At 43.2% G+C, this 23,634-nt stretch overlaps 1 protein-coding gene across 1 annotated transcript in view; it reads right to left on the bottom strand.

Annotated features, from left to right (window-relative positions):
• Positions 1 to 23,634, bottom strand: part of LOC136578689 (neural-cadherin-like) — a 114,128-nt gene that overhangs the window by 81,463 nt on the left and 9,031 nt on the right. The window contains exons 3-5 of the mRNA XM_066578876.1: positions 8,208 to 8,402; positions 7,679 to 7,904; positions 4,992 to 5,196 (exon numbers count right to left, since the gene is read on the bottom strand). Of these exons, the coding sequence (XP_066434973.1) occupies positions 4,992 to 5,196; positions 7,679 to 7,904; positions 8,208 to 8,402 (626 nt within the window). The remainder of the gene's footprint in view (positions 1 to 4,991; positions 5,197 to 7,678; positions 7,905 to 8,207; positions 8,403 to 23,634) is intronic.

The raw sequence follows: 23,634 nt of genomic DNA, 5'->3' as shown, positions 1-23,634 counted from the left end.
GATTTACTACCATAGTGACTTCTGTTCTGATGTTTAGTGCTGTTGATCTTTTGATCCTTCCAGAGATGAAGTTGTTTGTCTTGGGGGTTCCCCATTCCTGCTCCCTGAACAGAGCAGGAATGTGGAATCCCCAACGCAGGTGTGAAACTACCATTACTCATGGAAAAGTGGCAAAAAAGTCATAACAACCCATTTGTGATATGTTTTAGTTTCAAAAACTTTTATTTGAATTTTATATAGCTTTATACAATTAAAGGCTAAATACTACACCTCACGGGGGGGGGGGGGGGGGGGGGGGGATCTTTAGAGATAACGGTCATACAGCTGATAGCTTTTGTCAAACAATCCTGTGAACAAATAAACATGAAACATAACAGAACAAAAGGTTTTCCACTTATTATTATAGTTGTAATGGAATAGATCTTGTGTCTATTACAGGTGTTAATATTACCATCGCCTCATGTGTCTCCAGGATATTTTTCCTATGATGTAAGAAGTTGTGGCATATTTTGGATGTTTAAATAATCAGACCATGTTTGGAAATTCTAGCTATGATGGGGTTTAGATCAAAGGAGGGCTTCAACCATTAGAATGCTATATAAATCCTGTCCACCATACAGATAAATTGGGAGAGTGTGTCGCTGATTGTTAAACCCGGTCAAGTTATCTGCCAGCAGGCAAACCAAGGGGGTGAGAGGGAATGTCTTGCCCAGGACTCTCGATAGCAGGCTGACTACTCGTCTCCATAAAGCTCTCGCCGATGGGCATGTCCATCAGGAAAACGGAACCCAACCTTGAAAGCAGTTGGGGGAGGTTGTGGGAGAAAACCTGTGAATCGTTGTGGGGATGTAGTGAGCCCTGTGCAATATCTTATAAGATGTTTTGGTCAAAGTCACCTGGTGGCTTCCCTTGGCAGTGAATGCACAGCAATGGTGCCATCTCGCAGTTGAAAGTGATATGTTCAGGTCTTCCTCCCAGCGGCTTATGAACGGGAGTTTATCATCATGAGAGGATAGTTTTGGAATATTATAGAGGAGAAAAATAGTCCCTGACTGAAGGGGTGACCTGACACACAGTCTTTCAAATTGCCTATTGGATATTTGGGAGTGTGGTCGGGAGCTCATGGATTGCAGGAAGCTATGTATCTCGCGGGCCTCCAGCCACGGGTGGCCTGGGACAGAGTATTTTTCTGTAATTTGCTGTGTAGTCATAATTTTATTCAAGGTGACAAAGTGATGTAGCAAAACCAGTCCCCTACTGCGCCACCAAATAAAACTATCTGTTAGCCTGCTGGGGGGGGGGGGGGGGGGGAGCTTGGTTGGGGATGACAGGGTACAGTAGAGTGTGACCTGAGCTTAAAGGGGTTGTCTCACGCCGAAACGGGTTTTTTTTTTATTCAATAGGCCCCCTGTTCGGCGCGAGACAAACCCAAGGGATGGGTTAAAAAAAAAAAAGTTTATTACTTACCCGAATCCCCGCGCTGCGGCGACTTCTTTCTTCCTTTACCAAGATGGCCGCCGGGATCTTCACCCACGATGCACCGCGGGTCTTCTCCCATGGTGCACCGTGGGCTCTGTGCGGTCCATTGCCGATTCCAGCCTCCTGATTGGCTGGAATCGGCACATGTGAAGGGGCGGAGCTACAAGGACCAGCTCTCCGGCACGAGCGGCCCCATTCACCAGGGAGAAGACCGGACTGCGCAAGCGCGTCTAAAAACGCCAGAAGACAGCGAATTTAGACAGATCCATGGCGACGGGGACGCTAGCAACGGAGCAGGTAAGTGAATAACTTCTGTATGGCTCATAATTAATGCACGATGTATATTACAAAGTGCATTAATATGGCCATATTATATTATATATTATAGTTTCCATATTATAAGGAGGTGAAAAGTGAGAGGTGCTGTACTACAGAGTTAGCTTTTTTATCCCAAAAGATAGCCCTCAGGTCCACCGGGGACACCAGGGAAGCCTCAATGTCTGCCCAATGGGGAGTTCCAAGACCTACAAGGGGGGGGGGGGTGCAGGGGTCTGGGCCATCTGTGCTGCTGAGTAGTATTTTTACAAATTAGGTACGGATAGCCCCCCTATTCTTCTGTTGTAAAACATAACTTTTTGTTTAATCTGAGGTCTTGTTGTTCTATATAAACTGCAAGGTGGCCTGCAGCATAGCTTTCATTTCCAGTAGAGGGATGCTAAATGGAAGGCATCTAGATAGGTAGAGAAGTCGTGGGAGAACATTCATCTTAATGGAGTTTATGCATCCTACCCAAGAGAGGGAGCAGTGATTCCATTTTTTCATTTCTAGTTTAAGGGTGCTAAACAAAGGCGTGTAGTTCCATTTGTAGAGGGAGTTCAGGGTGGGGGGTGATTTTATCCCTTTCCAATCCAATTTGTATTCTGGTTTTCCTACGGGCTTACTCTTTTTCTATTGTTATACAACGGCGCTATATGCTGGCTAAAGCCAGTACTGCATGAGGTGACACGTTGGATAGGCTCCGACAGCAGAGAGAATGGCAATACACAGTAAGAGAACCCTGACGGACGTCTTGCAAATCTGAGCTGTACATGTATAATTTCTTTAGACGTCAGACAGTGGATTGGAAAGGGTTAATACCTAAGTAAGTAATATAGAGTGGGGGGGGGGGGGCAATGAAAACCAAAGTTCAGCTTAATTAGCTTTTGCATATTCGGAGGAGTATGGATATACATAGCTTCTGTTTATCTAGGTTTACTATTAGGCTGAAAACTGGCTTGAATTTGTTCATCTCGTTCTTTAAGTTTGGGAGAGTAGTGAGGGGTCTTGTTATTGGGAGGAAAATATCATCAGCGAATAAGCTTATTTTATACTCCTTCCTCCCTTATGTAATTCCCGCTATATCCTTGTGATATGTTTTGAACATGCATTTATTGGGGACTTGGCACTAATTGCAGAAGGTACTAGTTGCAAACATATTAGAGTGGTTGTCAGGGACTTTTACTATTGAAGATCTATCTTCAGGATAAGTTATGAATAGGTGATTATCAGGGCTCGCTGCTCAGGATCCCTGCCAATCAGCTGATTGCCAGGCTCACTGTTGGTGTGGACAGCACTAGAAGCAGATAGTGCTGTTAACTTTGCAGTGGCCCAGTTTGGTACTGCAAACAGTTTGATGCCTGCAGAACCGAAATGAGCCATTGCAATACAGACAGCGCTATCTGCTTTCAGTGCTTTCTGCACTGACAGTGACCTCGGCAATCAGCTTATCAGTAGTAGATCCTCATTGATCAACTATTGATGACCTGTCCTAAGGATTGATCATCAATAGTTTAGTGTTGAAACCCTCTTTAAATTAATAATAGTGCTGTCTCGTTGCTTAGCTATGCACAACCACAGTCGAAGAACAAGTTATTGTAAAGTGTTTTGACATCTGCTGTAAATGGACAGTTGAGAGGTGTTAAATGGATGGCTGATCCTGACTGATGAAATCAGTGCATTTGGTTAACTGTTAACTAATGTGTTTGACCAGCTTTAGGTCAGCTTCACCGCATGGAAGATCCGCAGCAAAACGCATGCATTGAAAGGCATGTAAATTTGCTCACACTCACGGATGCGAATTGTGTATTCCGCAAGCAGAGGAAAAATCGCAGCATGCTCTATCTTGCTGTGGACTCTGCGCAGACAGCCATCCATTGAAGTTAATGGAGGATTTTCAACCCGCAGCCTATAACATTAACATTGTGTATGGGCCACAGGTAACAATGTCATTGTTAAGCAACGACACAGGATATACAAATATTTTTTAAAAACTCTACTGCGCATGATCGACGGAGACCCGCTGCAGTCATCCACAATACAGCCAAGAAAGGTACGCAGGGTCGCGAGTCAGGCTCGCAGCCAGAATCCGCTGTAGGCCTTCCACATGCGGAATATGGTCCGGCCGTGTAAAGCCGGCCTTATAAGATATCCTCAGAGGGTATCAGGAGAATATCAGTGATTAAAGTTTGTATTCCTTTGGAGTCACTAAGCAATTCCAGATCAGATTATCAGCAGGATAAACTTGTACTGCACCAGCTCCATATCTAACATCTCTGCAGGGAGCGGAGCAGATAATAGGCAGAGCAGGAAGTAAAAGTCCCAGGCACTTCCACTGCACTGAATTAAAGGCTCTGATTGGTTAGAGCAGGCACAAGTTATAGGCTAATTCGCTTTGACAGGCACAACTGTGTAATCAATAAGTGCAAATGGCTGGAAAAGAAAAAACAAAAGAAGGTTTTTATATTAATAAACTGCACTTTTTACAAACTTTTGACATGTCAGAACGACATTTCAAAAGTTTTCATCAGTGGGGGTCCCACTGCTGAGACACCTGCTGATCTCTGAAACGACATAGCTGTAGCACTCACCCAAGTGCTGTGCCCCTTTGGCTGTCTTCACTGCCTGTTAGCTTCTCTCGGCAGCTGAAGATGGGTGCATAGAGGTCTGTTGTTTGTAAAACGTTCTTTAGCGCTTACCTCTCTTATGATACCCCTAACCGTTATATTGTAGAGCAATTCAAGAAAAACGTGCATGAGACCAAGGTGCATTGCAGGCTGCAAACTGTGCTGCAGACCCTAGCACCTCCCTCATACATACCATAGAGCAGACCATGAAACAGCTATGGTACCCTCAGAGCTAGGGTCCCTGCCCTGGTTGGCCCATCCTTTCTGCTACTGCGTAAAAAGAACTAGAGCAAAACTCTCCTGATACAGCATTGTTAACAATAAGGAGTGGGAATTTGGCCAAAGGGTTATGGTTAGGGCATAGAGATGGTAACAAAGATTGTGTCCTTCTATCCTGGGTGGGAAAACCAGGCATCATTATGGCGGATTTATTAATATTTGTTATGGGGCCACCTGTATTCTATGTATTCTTTAACATTACCTCTACATTCAATGATCATAGGCCACTTAGAGGCTTGGAGCAGATTCCTCTTAAGTTGACCCAACAATTTGACTCGGTCAGCCTAGTACCTCAGTGACACTGCTGAGAACACTTTCTGCCTCCAGAGCTTTCACCAACAAGTGATAAAGGTGATGTTCACTCTCATAATCCACAGCATGTGTCAGGCTCAGTTCCCCGCTGTCCTGGTTAATGGAGAACAGGCCACTCGGATTCATCAGTAAGGTGTAGGTGATAGATTTGCCTTGAAAGGACACGGCTTCCACAACTGCCATTCTATAGGAAAAAGTTGCAATGATTAATTCATTTTCATGTCTAGTTCTTCACTACTTGGCAACATTTAAATCAATCGATACAATCAAGAGTAGAAGTACCATAGCGTGACCATGTGCCTGCTATGGAGCCTTTGTAGAGAGAGTTCCAAATCTAGTTCATAGAGTTGGAAGGGACCTCCAGATTCATCGGGTCCAACCCCCTGCTCAGTGCAGGATTCACTAAATCATCCCAGACAGATATTAGTCCAGCCTTTTTTTTTTAAACACTTCCATTGAAGGAGAACTCACCACCTCCCGTGGTAACCTATTTCACTCATTAGTCACCCATCAATCATACCGTAGTTGTTCAATCCTTTTAGATGTCAGGTTACAAGAACCTTTGATCTATTGTATGTCAGTTACTTGACACAATGATATTCCTTTGCGAATACATAACCTTCAAGTGTTATCACCTGCATCGGTGCAGGCCACCATGGCCTTTTATATCCTACTACATTTTATGTTACCTCCATATGGTCTGCTGCTTGCCAGAACAGGTGTAACAATTAAGCTTATAATGATTAGAACATAAAAAACTCCGTAACATAAAAGAAAACGTACAAAGTACATGATATATGAAATGAAAAATTAAATATGGCAAAAAAAACCCTACATTAATAATGGTAAATCAGATTTTGTCTGCAGCTCAGTTTATTCGCTATCCTTTAATCCAGCATGAAGATGCAAAATCCTTCTCTATTCAGGAGTAGGAGTCTTCAGTCACTGCCTCGTAAGGGTAACTTTACATGTTCTTTATTCATTTATATATTAAAAACACAGTTATGGTAACTAGGACAAACACCTAAATATATTTTCCAATAATTTGGATAGATCTAAAAAAAATAATGATCGAGAGATAACCGCTGTGCAATCAGTATGCCTAGAAGCCTATAATCTCTGTGTAGGTAAAGTGATTATCCTTGATTGATTACATAGAGACCTTACTAATCGTAGTCACATTAATTGAGAGCCATATATCCAACATGGACTGCTTGACATTTTTTTAAAATGAAGAATCAATAACACTCCTATTCTCATCGGATATTCATCAAGAGCTGAGAACCACCCTGATTGTGAGTCCCTCGGCTTACTGGAATTGGGAGCCATGTTGGATATATGGCTCTCAATTAATGTGTTCATTATTGAAATCTCTGAGAGGGTGCTATACTGAGGAGAATGTAGTCTCTAAGCATAGAGAAACTATTAGTAAGGTCTCTATGTAACCAATCAAGGATAGTCACTCTACCTACACAGAGATTATAGGCTCCTAGGCATACTGATTGCACAACGGTTATCTCTCGATCATTATGCTTTGAGATATATCCAAAATATTGGAAAATGTGTTTAGGTGTTTTTCCTACTTACCCTATCTGTGTTTTTAGTATATAAATTAATAAAGATTATTTTAGTTAGTCCAGTCTGTGAAGGGTATTTTAGTTCTGGACTATATCTGCCCCAGAGAAAAACTAACTTTACATGTTCAGTTCTGTGTCACTTAGAGATGAGCGAGCACCCAAATGCTCGGGTCAGCGTTATTCGAGTCGACCTTCTTGTTAACTTCGAGAGCTCTACTCGAGTAACGAACCCCATTGACTACAATGGGAGACTCAAGCATTTTTGTATGTGGGACGCTGGGTCCCGAGCTTTTTGCTTTTTCTTTCTCTCTCCGCCTTCGCCTTCCTCTGCCCGCCTTCCCCTTCCCCTCCCCGCCCTCCCCTTCCCCTCCCTCCCCTTCCCCTCCCCGCTCTCCCCTTCCCCTCCTCGCCTTCCCCTTCCCACCCACTCCCCACCCCGCCTTCCCCTTCCTGCCAGACAAAAATTTTTCAAATGACATGCTGCGGCAGGGAGGGGCCAAAACAGGCACGTCATAGCGGGGAGGAGCCAAAAGCTGGGGCGGGGTCGAACACAATTTGATGCTCGTTTGAGTAACGAGCACCATTGAGTATGCTAATACTCGAACGAGCATCAAGCTCGACAGAGTACGTTCGCTCAACTCTAGTGTCACTCTTTAATGGAAAAGCTTTTTCGGTCTTCACACTGTACTGAAGAATACCAAACAGACTGAACTTCAGACAAGATTGAACGTTCTTAATTTATGGTTTATTATGTTTTTGCTGTTATTTAACCACTTATGTATGTTTCACTTTATTCTATATGTTTATATAGTCTATGTTCCTAGTTTTTACTCAACTGGATGATAAGGCTAGATGCTGTTCTATCAAAACCAGCTATTAGTAAGGATCAGAGTAACCCCAACGTCTAAGAATACTTGCTGTACGTCAAGCAAATTTTCTATGACATTTCTATGTTACACTATTATTTCAATAAAGATAGTGGATATCGTCTTTTATCCGATGATGTGAATCTGGGTTTACATCCCTTTATGAGCACCTGGTATTAGCAGAGTCCATATAGGTTTTCACATAATTGAGGTTTCTACTTACTTTTCCCCAATGGCTGTATTTTCTGGGACAAAGAGACTGTACGACATATTGGTAAACTGTGGTGGCCGCAATCCAACTAGGATGGAGATAGATGCATAAGGACTCTTTTTGCCGTGTTTATCAGTGGCTTGAACTGTGAGGGCATATTCCTTATTCCACATTAATGGTAAACCAGTTGTGCTGATAATGCCAGTATCTTTATCCACCTCAAAGCGTAGGTCAGCACCTTCAAACAATTTAAAAAGTCAGAAAAAAGTGAAATACATTTTTTACTAACCCAACAGAATAGAACTAGTGATTTTTTGTTGTTGCTGTCAACACAAATCAAGAGTATTTGATAAGTTGCTTCTATTTTTGTATTTTAGATACATTAGTGCAATAAGGAAGAATACTTGCAAAAGTGGACATAACTCTTAGAGGTACCAGTATGATGCAGATATGATATGATTGAAAGTAAAAAAAAAACAAGCAGTATATCGAAGTGGAAACATTTTGTACAGTTCTCCTTTACTAGACAGCTCGACGCTACCTTCCATAAGATGGTAAGATATGCCACCTCCAGAGCTCTCGTCATTGTAGTAATGAGCTAACAGCTGGTATACAAAAGTGCCTTTTGGTGCTTCAGGGTCCACACAAGCCAGGTAAGGGAAGGGGTACATGGTCCACTCCAGGCTCTCCTCTCTTGGAACAACAATGGTTATGTGACACAAATACCAGTCACCACCTGGAAGCAGAAAAATCGACAAGTGAATTTCAAGAACAAATGTTATATTGTGTTAAGAAATGGTGCTTGAATTGTAAAGCAATACATATCTTGTATTACTGGGTTATTTGTAAGAATCTAATACTTATAATGGTTTCTCACTAACCTATGGAATCACAGGTGAAGGTATACATAGTATGTAGAACACAGAGCACGATTGCCGCAGGAACCCAAAACATAAGAAGCCAAGGCTATGGCCAAAAGGTCATGGATAATGACCAAGGTCAGGGAAAACTGAAGAGCCTTGAAGGATACTGAATTCTTCTTATGGGGCAGCTACTGTACCACCCTATAGCTACATTCCAACAGCATCATACAGTAGGGACGTGGAGCTAAATGTCAGCTGGAATTATAGCAAGCTGAGTATATGACAGAAATTGCATGAAGCTCTAGACCCAGCATTAGTGTTGAGCAATCTAAAACAGTAGAACCCTATTATGAGTCGAACTTTGCTAAAGCTGTCGCTCAGCAAGAACCTGAACCTTGGGCGTTTTTTTTTTAGTCGAACCCACTAAAAGAAGAAGGAAGAAGAAAGTGAAGGAAAAAGAAAAAGAAGGAAAAAGAAGAAGAAAGGAAAAAATGAGAAAAAAATTCTTACTTTTTCATTCTATTTCCTTCTTTTTTTCTTCGTTTTCTTCTTCAACTTTGTCCTAAAAACATCTCAAAAGTGATTAGATACACTCCTAGATGACCTAAAAGTGTTATACAGAGCTTTCCTGGCTCTTAGAGTGTGTTATACACCAGTTTTTTAGGGGTATCAGTGGAATTCCAACTAATTATGACCAAACTGAACTTTGTGCCAATATTCAGCGAACTGGCCAAACTAAACTTTTCAAAAGTTCACTCAGCATGCATGCTGCAAGATACTTTTTCTTGGCACATTCAGGGCTCTTTCATATGCGCGTATATTGGCCGTCCGATATATTCTGCCCATCTGATGTATTGGTTGACAATGCATCAGTTCAGATGGGCATATTTCCGTGGCATAAAAATGTCCAGCCGGCAAAGATAGCACATACAGTGCGAATTCCGGTCAGGTGTTTTTACGCTGGCCAGAAAAGATAGTTCAGGAACTATCTTTCGGCCGGAATATGGTGACGGTTCCCATAGACTCCTATGGGACCTTCTGGGAGATTCTGGAGAAGGAAGGTGGGAGAAAGTTTAGCCGCGTGTCTGCTAAACTCTCCCCTCCTTCCCTCCTCCTCTCCGCCCCTTGCCGGCTATTTGCAGTGGGAGGGAGCGGGAGCTAGTTGCTAAGCTCCCGCCTCATCCCCTCCCATTGCTGGCAGCCGACAGGGGGCGGGAGCATAGCACACTGACTCCTGCCCAGTCCTGCCCTCTCCCTTTGCCAGAGCTAAACTGTCTCCCCCTGCCCGATGGTATCCCGGGCTCGGAATATACTCGCTGTACCTGGACATTGTCGTGGCTGCCACTTATTCATGGCTGCCTCTTGTTCACGCAATTTTCGGTCACACTGTGACAGTGACACGGCCAAACGAAAATCGCCTATGCTCGTAGTAAAAGAAAAAGAAAAGAATCTCAGCGCTCAAGAATAGGGTACCAATTAACTGTGAGGTTAAATGTGGAAATCGACTTACTTCACGGAGGCGTCCGTGAATAGACGCCTCCGATCCCAGAAAGCATATAACAGAATCCTGCGGCAAGGAGCGATCCGTTTCACTGGTTTATTAACTTACAATGATGGTAGACGCGTTTCGGCCAGTCAAGGGTCTGGCCTTCATCAAGTACTTGCTGAAACGCGTCTACCATCATTGTAAGTTAATAAACCAGTGAAACGGATCGCTCCTTGCCGCAGGATTCTGTTATATGCTTTCTGGGATCGGAGGCGTCTATTCACGGACGCCTCCGTGAAGTAAGTCGATTTCCACGTTTAACCTCACAGTTAATTGGTACCCTATTCTTGAGCGCTGAGATTCTTTTCTTTTTCTTTTACTGCATACTTTCCCCCATCAATTAATTGTTTGGGGGTCATCTCAAGTCGCTCTGCAGCCTTCATCTGCCTGCATGAACTGGGACCTCAGGATTTGCTCGTCTTGCCACAACTCATCAATCATGGTCATCTGAATAGTGAGCGCTCCCTTTCTATAACATTGCCTATGCTCGTATGAAAGAGCCCTCAGTCTGCTGGTTGCAGGCCCTTGTTCTTAGCATGAAATTACTACATATCACCTGCATCTCACCTTTCCATCTGAAAATTCATGTTAATTCTGCAAATACTATCCAAACTTTCTCAATTAAACAAGATCTCTCTCCCCAGTGCTTCGGGTTATAGCAATATTGGCTACTGGAAAGAAGACTCCAATAAACATTACTGGTCATCTTTTCGAAGTGCTTGCCTCCCTTATCGGAGTCGTTCCCTTTCAAGGAAATAATTTGGGGAAACACTATTTATGAAGGTAGAGAAGTAAAACCCCCACAACTATTTTGCACTTACACTTATATCCTCAGGACTATACATTTCCACAGCTGCCAAACATCTCTTGGAGAATAACATTTTTGCTTTAGATCAGAGAAAGACCATCTAGATTTTTCATTAAGCCATATAATTGGTTGTATCGCTCATAACATACGGAGATCTGTATGTGAAAAGTGACCAACAAAAGCAACTGGACAGGCAAAATCTTGTCTAATCCTATAATGTCTAAAATGAATCAGAGTAAAGCCCCCTATTCATTCGGGAAAGGCCAGTTCTTTCTTTATATCAGATAATGACAACATTGCAGCCTGGAAGGTTCCAGGATTAGTGAATTTCATATGAGCCATATTCAAGGAGTGTTTAATCTCCTGAGCATGGATGATTTTTCCTTTATTGTGACCACCAAGCCTGTCTGCACTCAACTGGCTGGGTCTCCTGCCAATGGGATTTACTGAAAGCATAATTAAAAGTAAGCCTGAGATCGTGAATGTGGACAAAGTCACATTCTGATGTTCATTCACGCATATAGAATTTATCAGCTCTGTCAATTGTCAGGACTAAAAGATTTACATTACTGCACCTATTTATGTTCTTTATTGAAATTCCTGTAACTAATTTACATGATTAAGTTTGTTTTCAGACTGCATGCTGGAATGGGTGGACGTTTTTTGTTTTTTTTAAAGAAACATTTTTAAATACTCTATTATGAAAAGATAGGGGCCGTCCTCCTTTCATGGTTCTTCATCTATTAAGCTAAAGCAGCTGTAGATAGGTTCTCTCCCTCTGGAGGACTTGGTATATCCACTCACTACGAGTACAGTCCATCGATTTCAATGGGAGCTGTGTAATTAATACTTCATTTCTCCTGTGCAGGAACTACAGGAAAATTGAACACTTGTTTGGAAATATAACTTATGGTTCATTGAAGAATAAGCACAATAGTTACCTTCATTCCTGACATGGAGGCACAATTCACTTTACAGTTTCTGTGCTGGTGGTGGCTGTTTGTGTTCTCTTTTAGTTTAGAGTCTACTGTGTGGCTGCAAGGGTGGCTTCACATCTGCGTTGGGGATTCCGCTTTCCTGCTCCGTTTGGGAAGCAGGAAAGGGGAATCCCTGCTGCCGAACCGTTCCGTCTCTGGACTATATTGACTATAATGGGGTCCGTCCGCTTTTTTCTCAGCTGCCTGGCTTTTGGACGGAAGAAAAAGTGTTGCATGCAGTGCGTCTTTTTATTTCGGTATTTTGAGCCAGATCTGTGATGGGACCTCTGTCCGGGGGTTCCAGCATAGATGTGAAACTGGCCTTACTTTCCTTTTTCTTTAAGATAGCTGTGCAGACTGTACCTCTTTGTGTGTGCGCTGTTCCTCTCTTTCTTCTGGCTCACACTGCAGAATACTTACCTGCTTCTCCACCAGTATGCATTTTCCTTGGGCTTAGGCTGGGTCCTCATATGCCGGTTTCCAGCAGAAATCTTGCGGTTTGACCCCAGCGAAAAACTGCGAGGTTTCCGCTGGGAAAAGCGCTGCGTCAAAACCCGCCGCACTTAGCGGCGGGTTTTGAAGCAGCCTGGCTGCTCGCTCTTCTGCTGCGGTCGGCGCTCCCATAGAGGAGAGCGCGGCCGCAGCAGAAGAAGAAAAAAATGAACATGATGCGGCCGCTGAAACCACTCCGCAGCGCCGGCTTTGCCGCAGTGGATTCGCCGTCCTGTGTGGACGAGATTTCTGAGAAATCTCGTCCACATGACTGGCTAAAGCCGGGATTAGCGGCCGCAGGCGAATTTGCTGCGGCGAAATTCTGGACGGAATTTCTGTGGCAAATCCGCCCTGTGTGAGCCCAGCCTTAGGGATTTCTTTCCTCTCTGTCCTTACATAGTCCTTTCTGGAGTAGCCTCTGTGTTCTAGCCTCAGCTTCTCCTGCACTCCCAGTCATGGAACCTGTTGCCTCTCTACCATTCTGGTTAGTGGCCCTCCATAATCCTGTACCCTCTTAGCATGGAGGAATACAGGTGCTGTTTCGTATGTAAGCTATATTGCTTTACTCCACTGTACTGAAGTTGTAAGTGCCTTTTTAAACTTTTGCTCCTCCCCTAGCCTATCCCTGAGCAGGTTGTAGGGGGTTAATTTAGTTGCTAGGCTATCAAAATACGAATAAATAGTTTAAATACAAAATGTGTTCTGGTTAGGGAAACAGGTGGTTGAGAATGGACTTCTCTGAAGCTGTTCAAGGTCTCTCTTATCTAGTAAACAAGAACATCCTGTGTTCTAAACTAACAAGATGTACTGTCTCTAAGTCTCCTTTTTGCTTTACAATAGCTCATTAAGAAGGAATGTATCCTTGCAATTATTTGCTGACCACAAGATAAAGTCCTTACTGCCTGGGCAGTGGTCTATGGTCTATATAATCCAATGTTTTTGTTTCAATAAACTAGAAGCCATTTTGATCACACTCTGTGTTGTCAGCGTGTCTTCTCCGAGCCCTCGTTAATTGCTTATACTAATTTGGACCTAGGCAACATTAGCATCTGGTCTCTTTTGAAAGGACCCCCGACAAGGTGAATGGGGGTTTTGCAAAGTGTAAAGCCTTTGCCCCTGTAGCTGCTGGAACATTCATTACACTTTATCATAGGATAAGCAGTCACCACCTAAAATACAGCATGCATTAGGAAAACAGTACTAGAACATCACAAAGCCATAAAAAAAACACATTAGGTCATGGCCACTCAAGGCGAGTTTGTTATACTGTATATACACTCTTTGTCAGTGCAGCGGCCAGGGTCAAACCTTTTGGTGAGGGAGACAGCAGGGAACAAAATGGTGGGTCACGATGGCTCTACAGTCTTCTCTAGTCAAATCCCAAAACATGGTCTGTCCTGGCAGCATGCAAGTGTAAAAGCTTGTGACTATGCCAGTAGAGTAATGATGGCTTAACTGTTCACGTGACACCAGTGCCCCTTTTCCAGTAACAAGTTAAGAAAACCAAATTAAGAGTCCACAGTCAAAGTGTAGCTTTAAAAACGGAGGCACACTGTTTTTACTGGATATTTCCAACTTTGATTTTCCAAGTACATTACTGCAACAGTCTCTAGTACACTACTCACATTTTCTTTCATCACCTTCCAACATCGATATCGCGTTCGCCAACATGCAAATTCCCTGTAGATGCAAGGCGTATTTATATCAAAACCGCCTTGCATCACTTTGGGGAAGTAGCGATCCTCTGGCATACCTGTCAGCCGTGGCACAGGATCACAAAGTGTCTCCCATTGTTTGTTGGGGAAACCTCACATCGCAATTGCATGCACCTAACACGCGGTGCAATGCTTTTGCTGGCCCCATTGAAGACAATGGGCGATGCGAGGGCATGCTGCAATTTTTTTCCTATCTCGCACTGCAGTGCGATGTGGAAAAGAAAGATCATGTGTATGGCCCTATTCAAAACAATGGAGTGTTCGTGTGAGATTTATGTGTCTCGCAACGCACAAATCTTGTTCGTGTGAAGCCGGCCTCAGTAGGAATGATCAGTCTTGCCACTTGAGGCCCTAAAAAAGGTTCCACCCTTGGCCTATATAAAGGCTCTCAGAGTTTCTTGTGTGTAGTGGACTTTTTTTTTTTGCTTGTGAAGAACTTGTTGACCACTAGATGCATCTACGATGCAATCAAAGATATTTTGCCCAATTACCAGAGTGTAAGAAGGGGCATTATTAGAATGCAATAAGCTGGATGGTCATATATCGACGAATTGCCCGCCACCTGGGCCGTTCTGACCACACTGTTAGGAGGTGTTGGGATCAGTGGATGTGTGAGGGCACACAAGGCGACCAGGCTCAGGATGCCTTTTACAGACCACCAGTAGAGAGGATTATTTGAGTGTTTAACAAGCATCAACAGCTCCAACTGTTTCATTGTCCGCCATCCTGAGACAAGTGGTACCATTGTTTTACGCCCGTGTATGTCAGAACCATTTCCAGGCACTTGGTTGAAGGACATTTTGTCTCACAGCCCCCATTACATGTACTGCATTTGACACCCACCCACCGCCGCCTCCATTTGCACTGGTGCTATGAACGACAAAACTGGACTTCAATGGAGTGGAACAGGGTTGTCTTCAGCAATTAATCCACGTTTAGTTTGGGAACCATCAATAACTGCCTGGAGGCCTTGGGGTGAGCACCTCAATCCTGCCTTTGTTGCTCCACTGCTGGTGTGGTGGTCTGGGGCGCCATCACATGTGATAGTCGGTCACCCCTAGTAGTGGAATGAGGGACAATGACAGCTCTGTTCAATATGGCCCAATTCTGTTCAATATATTTATGAATGACCTGATAGAGGGGCTGCACAGTAAAATGTCAATATTTGCAGATGATACAAAATTATACAAGATAATTAATACAAAGGAGGACAAGGTACGGCTACAAAAGGACCTAGATAAGCTCGGGGCTTGGGCAGAAAAATGGCAAATGTGATTCCATATTGATAAATGTAAGGTTATGCACATGGGTAGGAGAAACAGATGTCACCAATATACACTAAATGGGGTACGGCAAGGGAAAAGTGATATGGAAAAAGACCTGGGGGTACTAGTGGACTGTAGACTTAAGTGGTGCAATCAATGCAAATCAGCTGCTGCAAAGGCAAATAAAGTCTTGGGGTGCATTAAAAGAGGCATAGGGGTGAAGGATGAGAACATTATTCTTCTACTATATAAGGCACTTGTCAGGTCCTACATGGAAGACTGTGTACAGTTCTGGATACCGGTGCTCAGGAAAGATGTTGCAGTGCTTGAGGGGGTTCAAAGAAGGGCAACTAAACTAATACATGGAAGTAAGGGACTGGAATACCCAGAGAGGCTATCAAAATTAGGATTATTTACCCTGGAAAAAAGATGGTTAAGGGGCGATCAAATAACTATGTATGAATACATGAGGGGACAATACAGGGATCTCTCCCATGATCTGTTTATACCCAGGACTGCGACGGTAACAAGAGAGCATCTTCTATGTCTAGAAGAAAGCAGGTTTCATCACCCACATAAAAGGGGGTTGTTTACTGTAAGAGCAGTGAGACTGTGTAACTCTGTGCCTGAGGATGTGGTGATGGCAACATCCATAGAGGAGTGTAAGAGGGGGCTAGATGTCTTTCTAGAGCGCTATGATATCACAGGACATAGACATTAGGTGACCAGTGGGTTGGTGATCTGAAATGTTGATCCAGGGATTACTCTGGCTGCCATTATGGAGTCAGGAAGGAATTTTATGAGAGAGAGATATCTCTCTTACTCCGTCCCCCGCCGCCCCCCTGAGCACGCTCGGACAAGAATGCAGTTACTCAAGAAGAGCGAGGCTTGCATGAGTAACTGGGTTATCCGAGCGTGCTCGCTTATCTCTACTGGGAACCTTATCATACATTGGATTCATTGTCTATTGCTGCTGAGATGTGCAGCTGGCCAAGACTCTACGCAGAGATCTCAAGGAGCAGTGGTTTCCTAAAGCCTAGGAGAATGGTGAGCCTGTTTTGTCTTTTTTAATATACAAAGTTCAAGTTAGCATACTATGTAGCTCAGTGATATTTTCAGGACATCCTGCAGCCAGATGTCTTGTCTCTCATGGCGGCTTCTAAGAGGCACTTTTCAGCAGGATAATGCTCAGCCGCACACATGAGGGGGCCACAGGAAAGGCCTCACAATATTGCCATAGTTCTGTGGCCTGCCCGGTCGCCACATTTAATGCCTATAGTAAGCAAGTATGGGACCATTTTGGGATGGCAACGTTGACAGCCTATGTGTTTGGCTGTCGAAGTTGGCATTCCAGATGTTCCCATACATGTTCTATTGGCAATAAATCTGGTGACCGGGCAGCCATGGCAGTGTGACCATGTTGTGGAGGCATTCCTGTGACCCCATTGTGTGTGCGGCTGAGCATTTTTCTGCTGGAAAAATGCCTCTTGTAAGCTGCCCTAAGACGAACACATGTGGCTGCAGGATGTCCTGAACATATCGCTGAGCTGTCATTGTCCCTCGTACCACTACTAGGGGTGACCGACTGTCATATACAATGACCCCCAGATCATCACACCAGCAGTGGGGGGCGGTGTGCAGCTCTATGGCAAAGATAGGAATGAGGTGCTCACCCCTGGGTCTGCAGACACGAACACGGCAGTCGTCAGTGCCCAAACTAAACCTGGATTTGTCTATGAAGACAACCTGGTCCCAATCCGTAGCAGTCCAGTTTCGTCATTCATGACACTACTGCAAATGGAGGAAATGGTGGCTGTCAAAGGCACTATATGTAATGGGCACTATGAGACCAAATGTCCTTCAGCCAAGTGCCTGGAAACGGATTCGACAGACACAGGGGTGTAACGATGGCGCCCCCAGTCTCTGGATGGCGAACAATGAAACAGTTGGAGCTGTTCATGCTCGTCGGACAATCAGATGATCCTCTATACAGGTTGTCTGTTAAGGGTGTTCTGAACTCGGTCACCATGTGTGTGAGCCTTCGCGCATCTACTGGTCCCAACACCTCCTAATAGTCTGGTCAGAATGGACCAGTTGGTGGGCAATTCGTCAATACAACAACCCAGCTTCTCACATTTTAATAATGCGCTCCTCTCAAACTCTGTTAATTAGGCAAAATCTCTTCAATTACATTGTAGAGGCGTCTAGTGGCCAACAAGCTCTACACAAGCGGAAAAATAAGTCACTACACACAAGGAGCCTCTGAGAACCTTTTTATAGGGCAAGGGGGAACCAATTTTAGGCCCTTAAGTGGCAAGATTGTTCATTTAATCACACCACAATTCACACTGATTATAGCACAGTTTATAATTTGTGCAACAATATAGATTGATACCTCTGATTGAATGCACATTAACCCTTTCACCCCGAAGCTATTTTCCGCTTTTAATGCTCCAACCTTCAAAGAGCTATAATTTTAAATTTTTTTGGGGGGGAGGGTGGGGTGGGGGGGGAGACATTTTAAGTTGTGTGAAATGGAGAAAAAAATGTAATCGTGCCACAGTTCTGTGTGTTTAATTTTTACAACATTAATGGTGCAGTAAAAATGTCTTGCTAAAGTTATTCTGCGGTTCAGTATGATTACAGCAATACCAAATTTATATAGTTTTAGTACGTTTATTGCAGTATATTGTTCTGTACTCTTAATGATTGTCTATTAAGTCTTGCCACAGACAGGGCTTAATAGACTTGTTTCAATGGCAGCCTGGGGAGCCTTTGCTAGGCTATAGGCTGTTATAGCAACCATCAGCTCCCTTTTATCACCTAGGTGGGGAGGAAGGTTGATAGGGCAATGGAGGGGGTTGCCACTCTCTATCTACCAGCTTCGATTGAGGCAAATGAGGGGTTAAATGGCTGGAATTGGCACCAGTCCCAGTTGTAACCAATGCCAGCTGTTTTAGACAGCTGTCAGCCGCTGGGTATGAAGCACGGTCAGCTTGTTGCCCCCTCTTGTGTGAAGGAGTTAAGCTTTATTTCTCATTCATGTCATGACATAAACCAATACCAGTGCCCTGTGGTGGTTACTGCTCGCAAACTGCTTCATCAATGGTTACACAAATCAAATAACCTTGAACTACATTGTTCATTGTCAGACTTTCCCTACAGGCAAATCCACCATCAATACATTGTCATCAGAGTTCCGGATCCACTTAGGAGACCTGTTATAGCATCGAATGCCGCAGTGAAAATTGTTAAAAAGTCAAGTCAAGTGAAAAATAACTCATGCAAAAATATATGGACCATTTTAGGGAAAAGGAGGCATATTTTTAAGGTGTCTTCGAAAAGCATAAATTATAATGGTTCATGAATGAAATACAATTACTTCATGCAATCAACAAAAGGCAAAGATAGCAAAACAGGTTTCTCTTTTTAAAAGGGATTATACAGTCTAGAAATCCCATTTCAAATACCTTTTATTAGATTCCGAGTTAATAGATGGGGGGAGGGGGGTCACCCTTTTAGGACTGTTATGTTATAGCCAGAGTGGAGAGAAGTTACAAAGCGTATCTCACTTTGGAGGATTCAGCACATTTGTACATTACTAGGACAACCTATTAAAGGAGATGTCCCGCGCCGAAACGTTTTTTTTTTTTTTTTAACCCCCCCCCCGTTCGGCGCGAGACAACCCCGATGCAGGGGTTAAAAAAACCACCCGCACAGCGCTTACCTGAATCCCGGCGGTCCGGCGTCTTCATACTCACCTGCTGAAGATGGCCGCCGGGATCTTCTACCTTCGTGGACCGCAGCTCTTCTGTGCGGTCCACTGCCGATTCCAGCCTCCTGATTGGCTGGAATCGGCACGTGACGGGGCGGAGCTACACGGAGCCGCTCTCTGGCACGAGCGGCTCCATAGAAGACTGCTGAAGACCCGGACTGCGCAAGCGCGGCTAATTTGGCCATCGGAGGCCAAAAATTAGTCGGCACCATGGAGACGAGGACGCTAGCAACGGAGCAGGTAAGTATAAAACTTTTTATAACTTCTGTATGGCTCATAATTAATGCACAATGTACATTACGAAGTGCATTATTATGGCCATGCAGAAGTGTATAGACCCACTTGCTGCCTCGGGACAACCCCTTTAATGTTCATTAGGACCATGTAATGCTTAAATTGCCCTGTGATGGCGCTGCAGAGACAATTAATACTTTCTACGGAGTTAGACCACCGATTACAGCTGATCACTAGAGGCCATGATTAACTTATTGTGGCAACAGAAATAGACAAAAACAATCTGATTAGTTGCCATGGGAAGGCACAATGGGTGCAAAGGGGGAGGGACTAATTATACCATTCCTGATCCTTTGGGAAGACTTTTTTAAAAACCTAAATCTGCCTGCCCAAAGTGTGGTCCAATTAGTCCCTGAAGTAGTAGGCTTGATTTCCGTCTGTCCCTAGCCCATCAGTGCTGCATATAGCCATCAGAAGCTAAAGACCAGTGAGCTGGCCTAACATTTGCCATGCTTCCTCCAAACCAAGATACAGAGTCTGGATCCCTGGCAATCTATCTATAACAAATGTCCTGTCAAAATGCGCCAAATTTATTTGATTTGCCAATCTGGCTCACAAAAAACAGAGATGTGCCTACTTTATTAACCCCTTACGGACCAAGCCACTTTTTAGGGATTTACACAATTTTGTTTCCAAAATTATTTTTACTGCTTTTTTCCCCCGTGAGATACAGGGTGATTTTTAAAATATCTATTTCACTGACTTTTTTCCAGTTTTTTAGTTTTATTGGGGGGGAGAATGCTAAAAAAAAGGTGTTTTTTTTAAAACATTCATAGAAATTTTTTTTATTTAGTATGTTTATGCTAAAATAAAGTATGGGAATGTTTTTTTTGTTATGGATGTTTTGATATATAGTATGTATGGTTTTGGTTTACAGGGCGCATACAGCGACTGTTTTGGTTGGCGTCGGCTTTGTGTTTTCTTTCTTATGTATATATTGTTTAATTCTGTAATATTGTTCTACTTTATGTATGGAATTATGTTTTGTTACTATCTATGACCCCCGATGACGTCATAGAAGACCTCTGGGATATATTTATTTTCTTTGACACTTTCCCACTGTAGCTGGGGCATCCATGGGGTTAAATACGAAAGCAACCCCTGTAGTGACATTAGTCACTGGCAGAGCTGGCCAGGGTCCAGTATGACCCTCCAGCTCTGCTGTATCGGGGACCTCGAGGGTCACATGACCCCTCGGGCTCCCATAGTGAAAGTTACACTATACTTTCACTTTCTAGTACACAGGGCTCATGAAGCGCTGTGTACTTGGGGAACGAAAAGGCAGGAAGACTTAAAAACCCCTCTCCTGCCTTCTCCTCCGGGTTATTAGCTGTCACTAACAGCTGATAACCCGTCCTGCCTAATTGTTTGCAGAGGAGGCAGGAGGCTTAAAGCACTGCCGTAATTTTACTATCGGCAGTGCTTTAAGCCCAGGACCAGGCGCCGTAAATTTACAGTGCCTGGTCCTTAATGGGTTAAGAGGTTGGTGTCTCTTAACCTTTCATCTGCCAACATTCCAAACTTGGAACAGGGGATTCATACAGTCGCTGCCTTGCTTTGGATTGTGAGGTGGATTGTTATTCGGCAGGAAAAAAGTGAATATATTAGGTGTATCTAACTCCACTGCAAAAAAGATTAACCTTTTCCTATCCAATAAAATTTTCAGACCTGCCCATTCAAATCCTAATGTTTCTCAAAAAATCTTAAAAATGTATGTTTTTCAATATAACGAACAAATATGATAAGTTGTATAATTTGTTGAGTGATGGTTATTAGAAATTTCTTATATTATGGGACACAAGATTGGAATTCAATTTTTAAAATTGCAAGTACCAGGGTACATAGGACAGTTAAAGCTTATAGAGGTATCCACCCTCAACTTTTATGCCATTTACATAGGACATGCCATATCTTGAGTCGTGGCCCCGACTACCCTCAGACCAGCTGTAGGCGTTGACTGGAAATTACAGAAATAGAGTGTGCTGAGCCATGCGGTTTCCATAATTTTCAAAGAAGTCAATGTAAGTTACAGAAACCATGTAGCACAGTGAGCTATCCTAGTTCTGCAGCTGCTGACATAAACAAACAGCGTAACTCCCATTCACTTCTGTAGTAGTTAGGAACCAGTGTATCCCAAACCAACCAATTGATGTACGCACTCAGCCATTTATACTGGGTATGTAACTAAAGGTTCAGCAGCCCGGGTGCAAAAGTACAGTTCAGGGTCCACCCCACATCTGTATCTGTACCCGTACCCATAAACCATGCTGCATACAGCTGCAAAACGAGTATACATACATGATCTACTTGTCACAGAGACGGAAAAAGTCTATAGACTAAATTATTTGGCCCTTGTCACAGTTATAGACTAAAATGTATATACTTTAATGGAAATTTAACTTAAAAACATGAATGGGCTCACACACATGCGTATCGCATGGACGAACAAAACAACCACACAAAAACACAAAGGTCGCCTCTTCCTTATCTCAGGAAACTTATGGAGGCTAGAAAAATCAGTATTGATAAAGGACTCCGAATGTTATGTCCTCTATTTTTTATTTATATCACATAGGAGGTAGGCTCTATCTGCTGTAGGGCGCCTGTGAGTATAATGCCCCCCACAGAGTATTTTAGGTAGAGAACCTCTTCCTAACAAAAATTCGCCCCTCTGTGATTACAGTATAGCGCTTAGCGCATGACGAGATGGTTCAAATAGGAGAAACTCCAAGAGAACTAGACCCTTATGCGCAAGAATTACGGCGCAGACCAGGGTTATTCAATTGCAGTATGCTCGGCTCAACGCGTTTCCCCACACGTATGTGGTTCATCAGGAGCACAAATATTTTGAAGAAAGAATAATAAATCAGGATGATAACTGATTCTGCTTTTTGTTGTTTTTCCGTGATAAATAGATATTTTAAAATATTAGAAGAGGGTGGCTTGGGAAAGCGCAATTTATGTGCTCGATCATATATAGACTGGATCACAGCATCTGATTTATTCAGGACAATTTCGAGCACTAAATCGCCATGGCGTGTCTCTATAGCCAAGTTCTTGGGAAATCCACACAATGGATAGCTATAGTGAAAAATAACAGTACAGCTAGGGCTGACTGCGATTCACCACAAAAAGCCCACAAGTAGATCTTGCCCAGAACTAGGTATTGATTGCCGCAGGCAAAAGAAGCTGTTGCAGAGATAAATGCAACAGCCCCAAAAAGGCTAATAAGCCCTAGAGATTTTTTGACCCTTATTTGGTGTATTAGCTGCAGATGGTGCAGCCAATTTCAGGAGTCAGCAGCTCATGAACAGCAAATAGTTGTTGCAGAGGTAAATGCAACAGCCCCAAAAAGGCTAATAAGCCCTAGAGATTTTTTTGACCCTTATTTGGTGTATTAGCTGCAGATGGTGCAGCCAATTTCAAGAGTCAGCAGCTCATGAACAGCAAATAGTTCTATCATAAAACCCAGTAAGCGTATTAGAGGAGCTATCTAATAGAGCCTGCAAATAGATGTCAGATATCTAATTCGCCAAAGTATCCCTAAAAGCACCCAAGAATAGAAAAACAAATAAATAAAAGGGTAAAGCCTGTGGCTCTGATGGCGATACGCATGTGTGTGAGCCCATTCATGTTTTTAAGTTAAATTTCCATTAAAGTATATACATTTTAGTCTATAACTGTGACAAGGGCTACATACATGATCTAGGCCCTTGGCATAAGCTTTTCATCAATGACTCATTTCCTGGACTACGTGAAAATGTGTTTGGAGCCCCTTAGGGGGTGTTCATGTTTTTTGTTGCATTTTTGAACTACAATTAAAATACAAATAAAAAAATTGCGTGCGTTTTTAAAAAAAACTGCACACACTATTAAAAACTGCATGTGGATTTAAACAATATGTGTTTTTTTAAAACCGCATGCAGGTTTTTGATGCATTTAATTAATGTGTAAAGTGTGCAATTATATACAGGAAATACCCAAGTTATACCAGCATGGTCCATATCTATCTATATATATAAAGCTGAAAGCCCTCACTGACTGACTGACTGACTGACTGACTCACTGACTGACTGACTGACTGACTGACTCACTGACTCACTGACTGACTGACTGACTGACTCACTGACTCACTGACTCACTGACTCACTCACTGACTCACTCACTGACTCACTAAAAGTTCTCCAACTTCCCGATATCGTAGAAACATGAATTTTGGCACGAGCATAGATT

Source organism: Eleutherodactylus coqui, chromosome 9 (genome assembly GCF_035609145.1).
Source record: "Eleutherodactylus coqui strain aEleCoq1 chromosome 9, aEleCoq1.hap1, whole genome shotgun sequence".
Lineage (NCBI taxonomy): Eukaryota > Metazoa > Chordata > Amphibia > Anura > Eleutherodactylidae > Eleutherodactylus > Eleutherodactylus coqui.
Note: the sequence above shows the minus strand (reverse complement) of the source record. Positions and strands in the feature narration are given on the sequence as shown.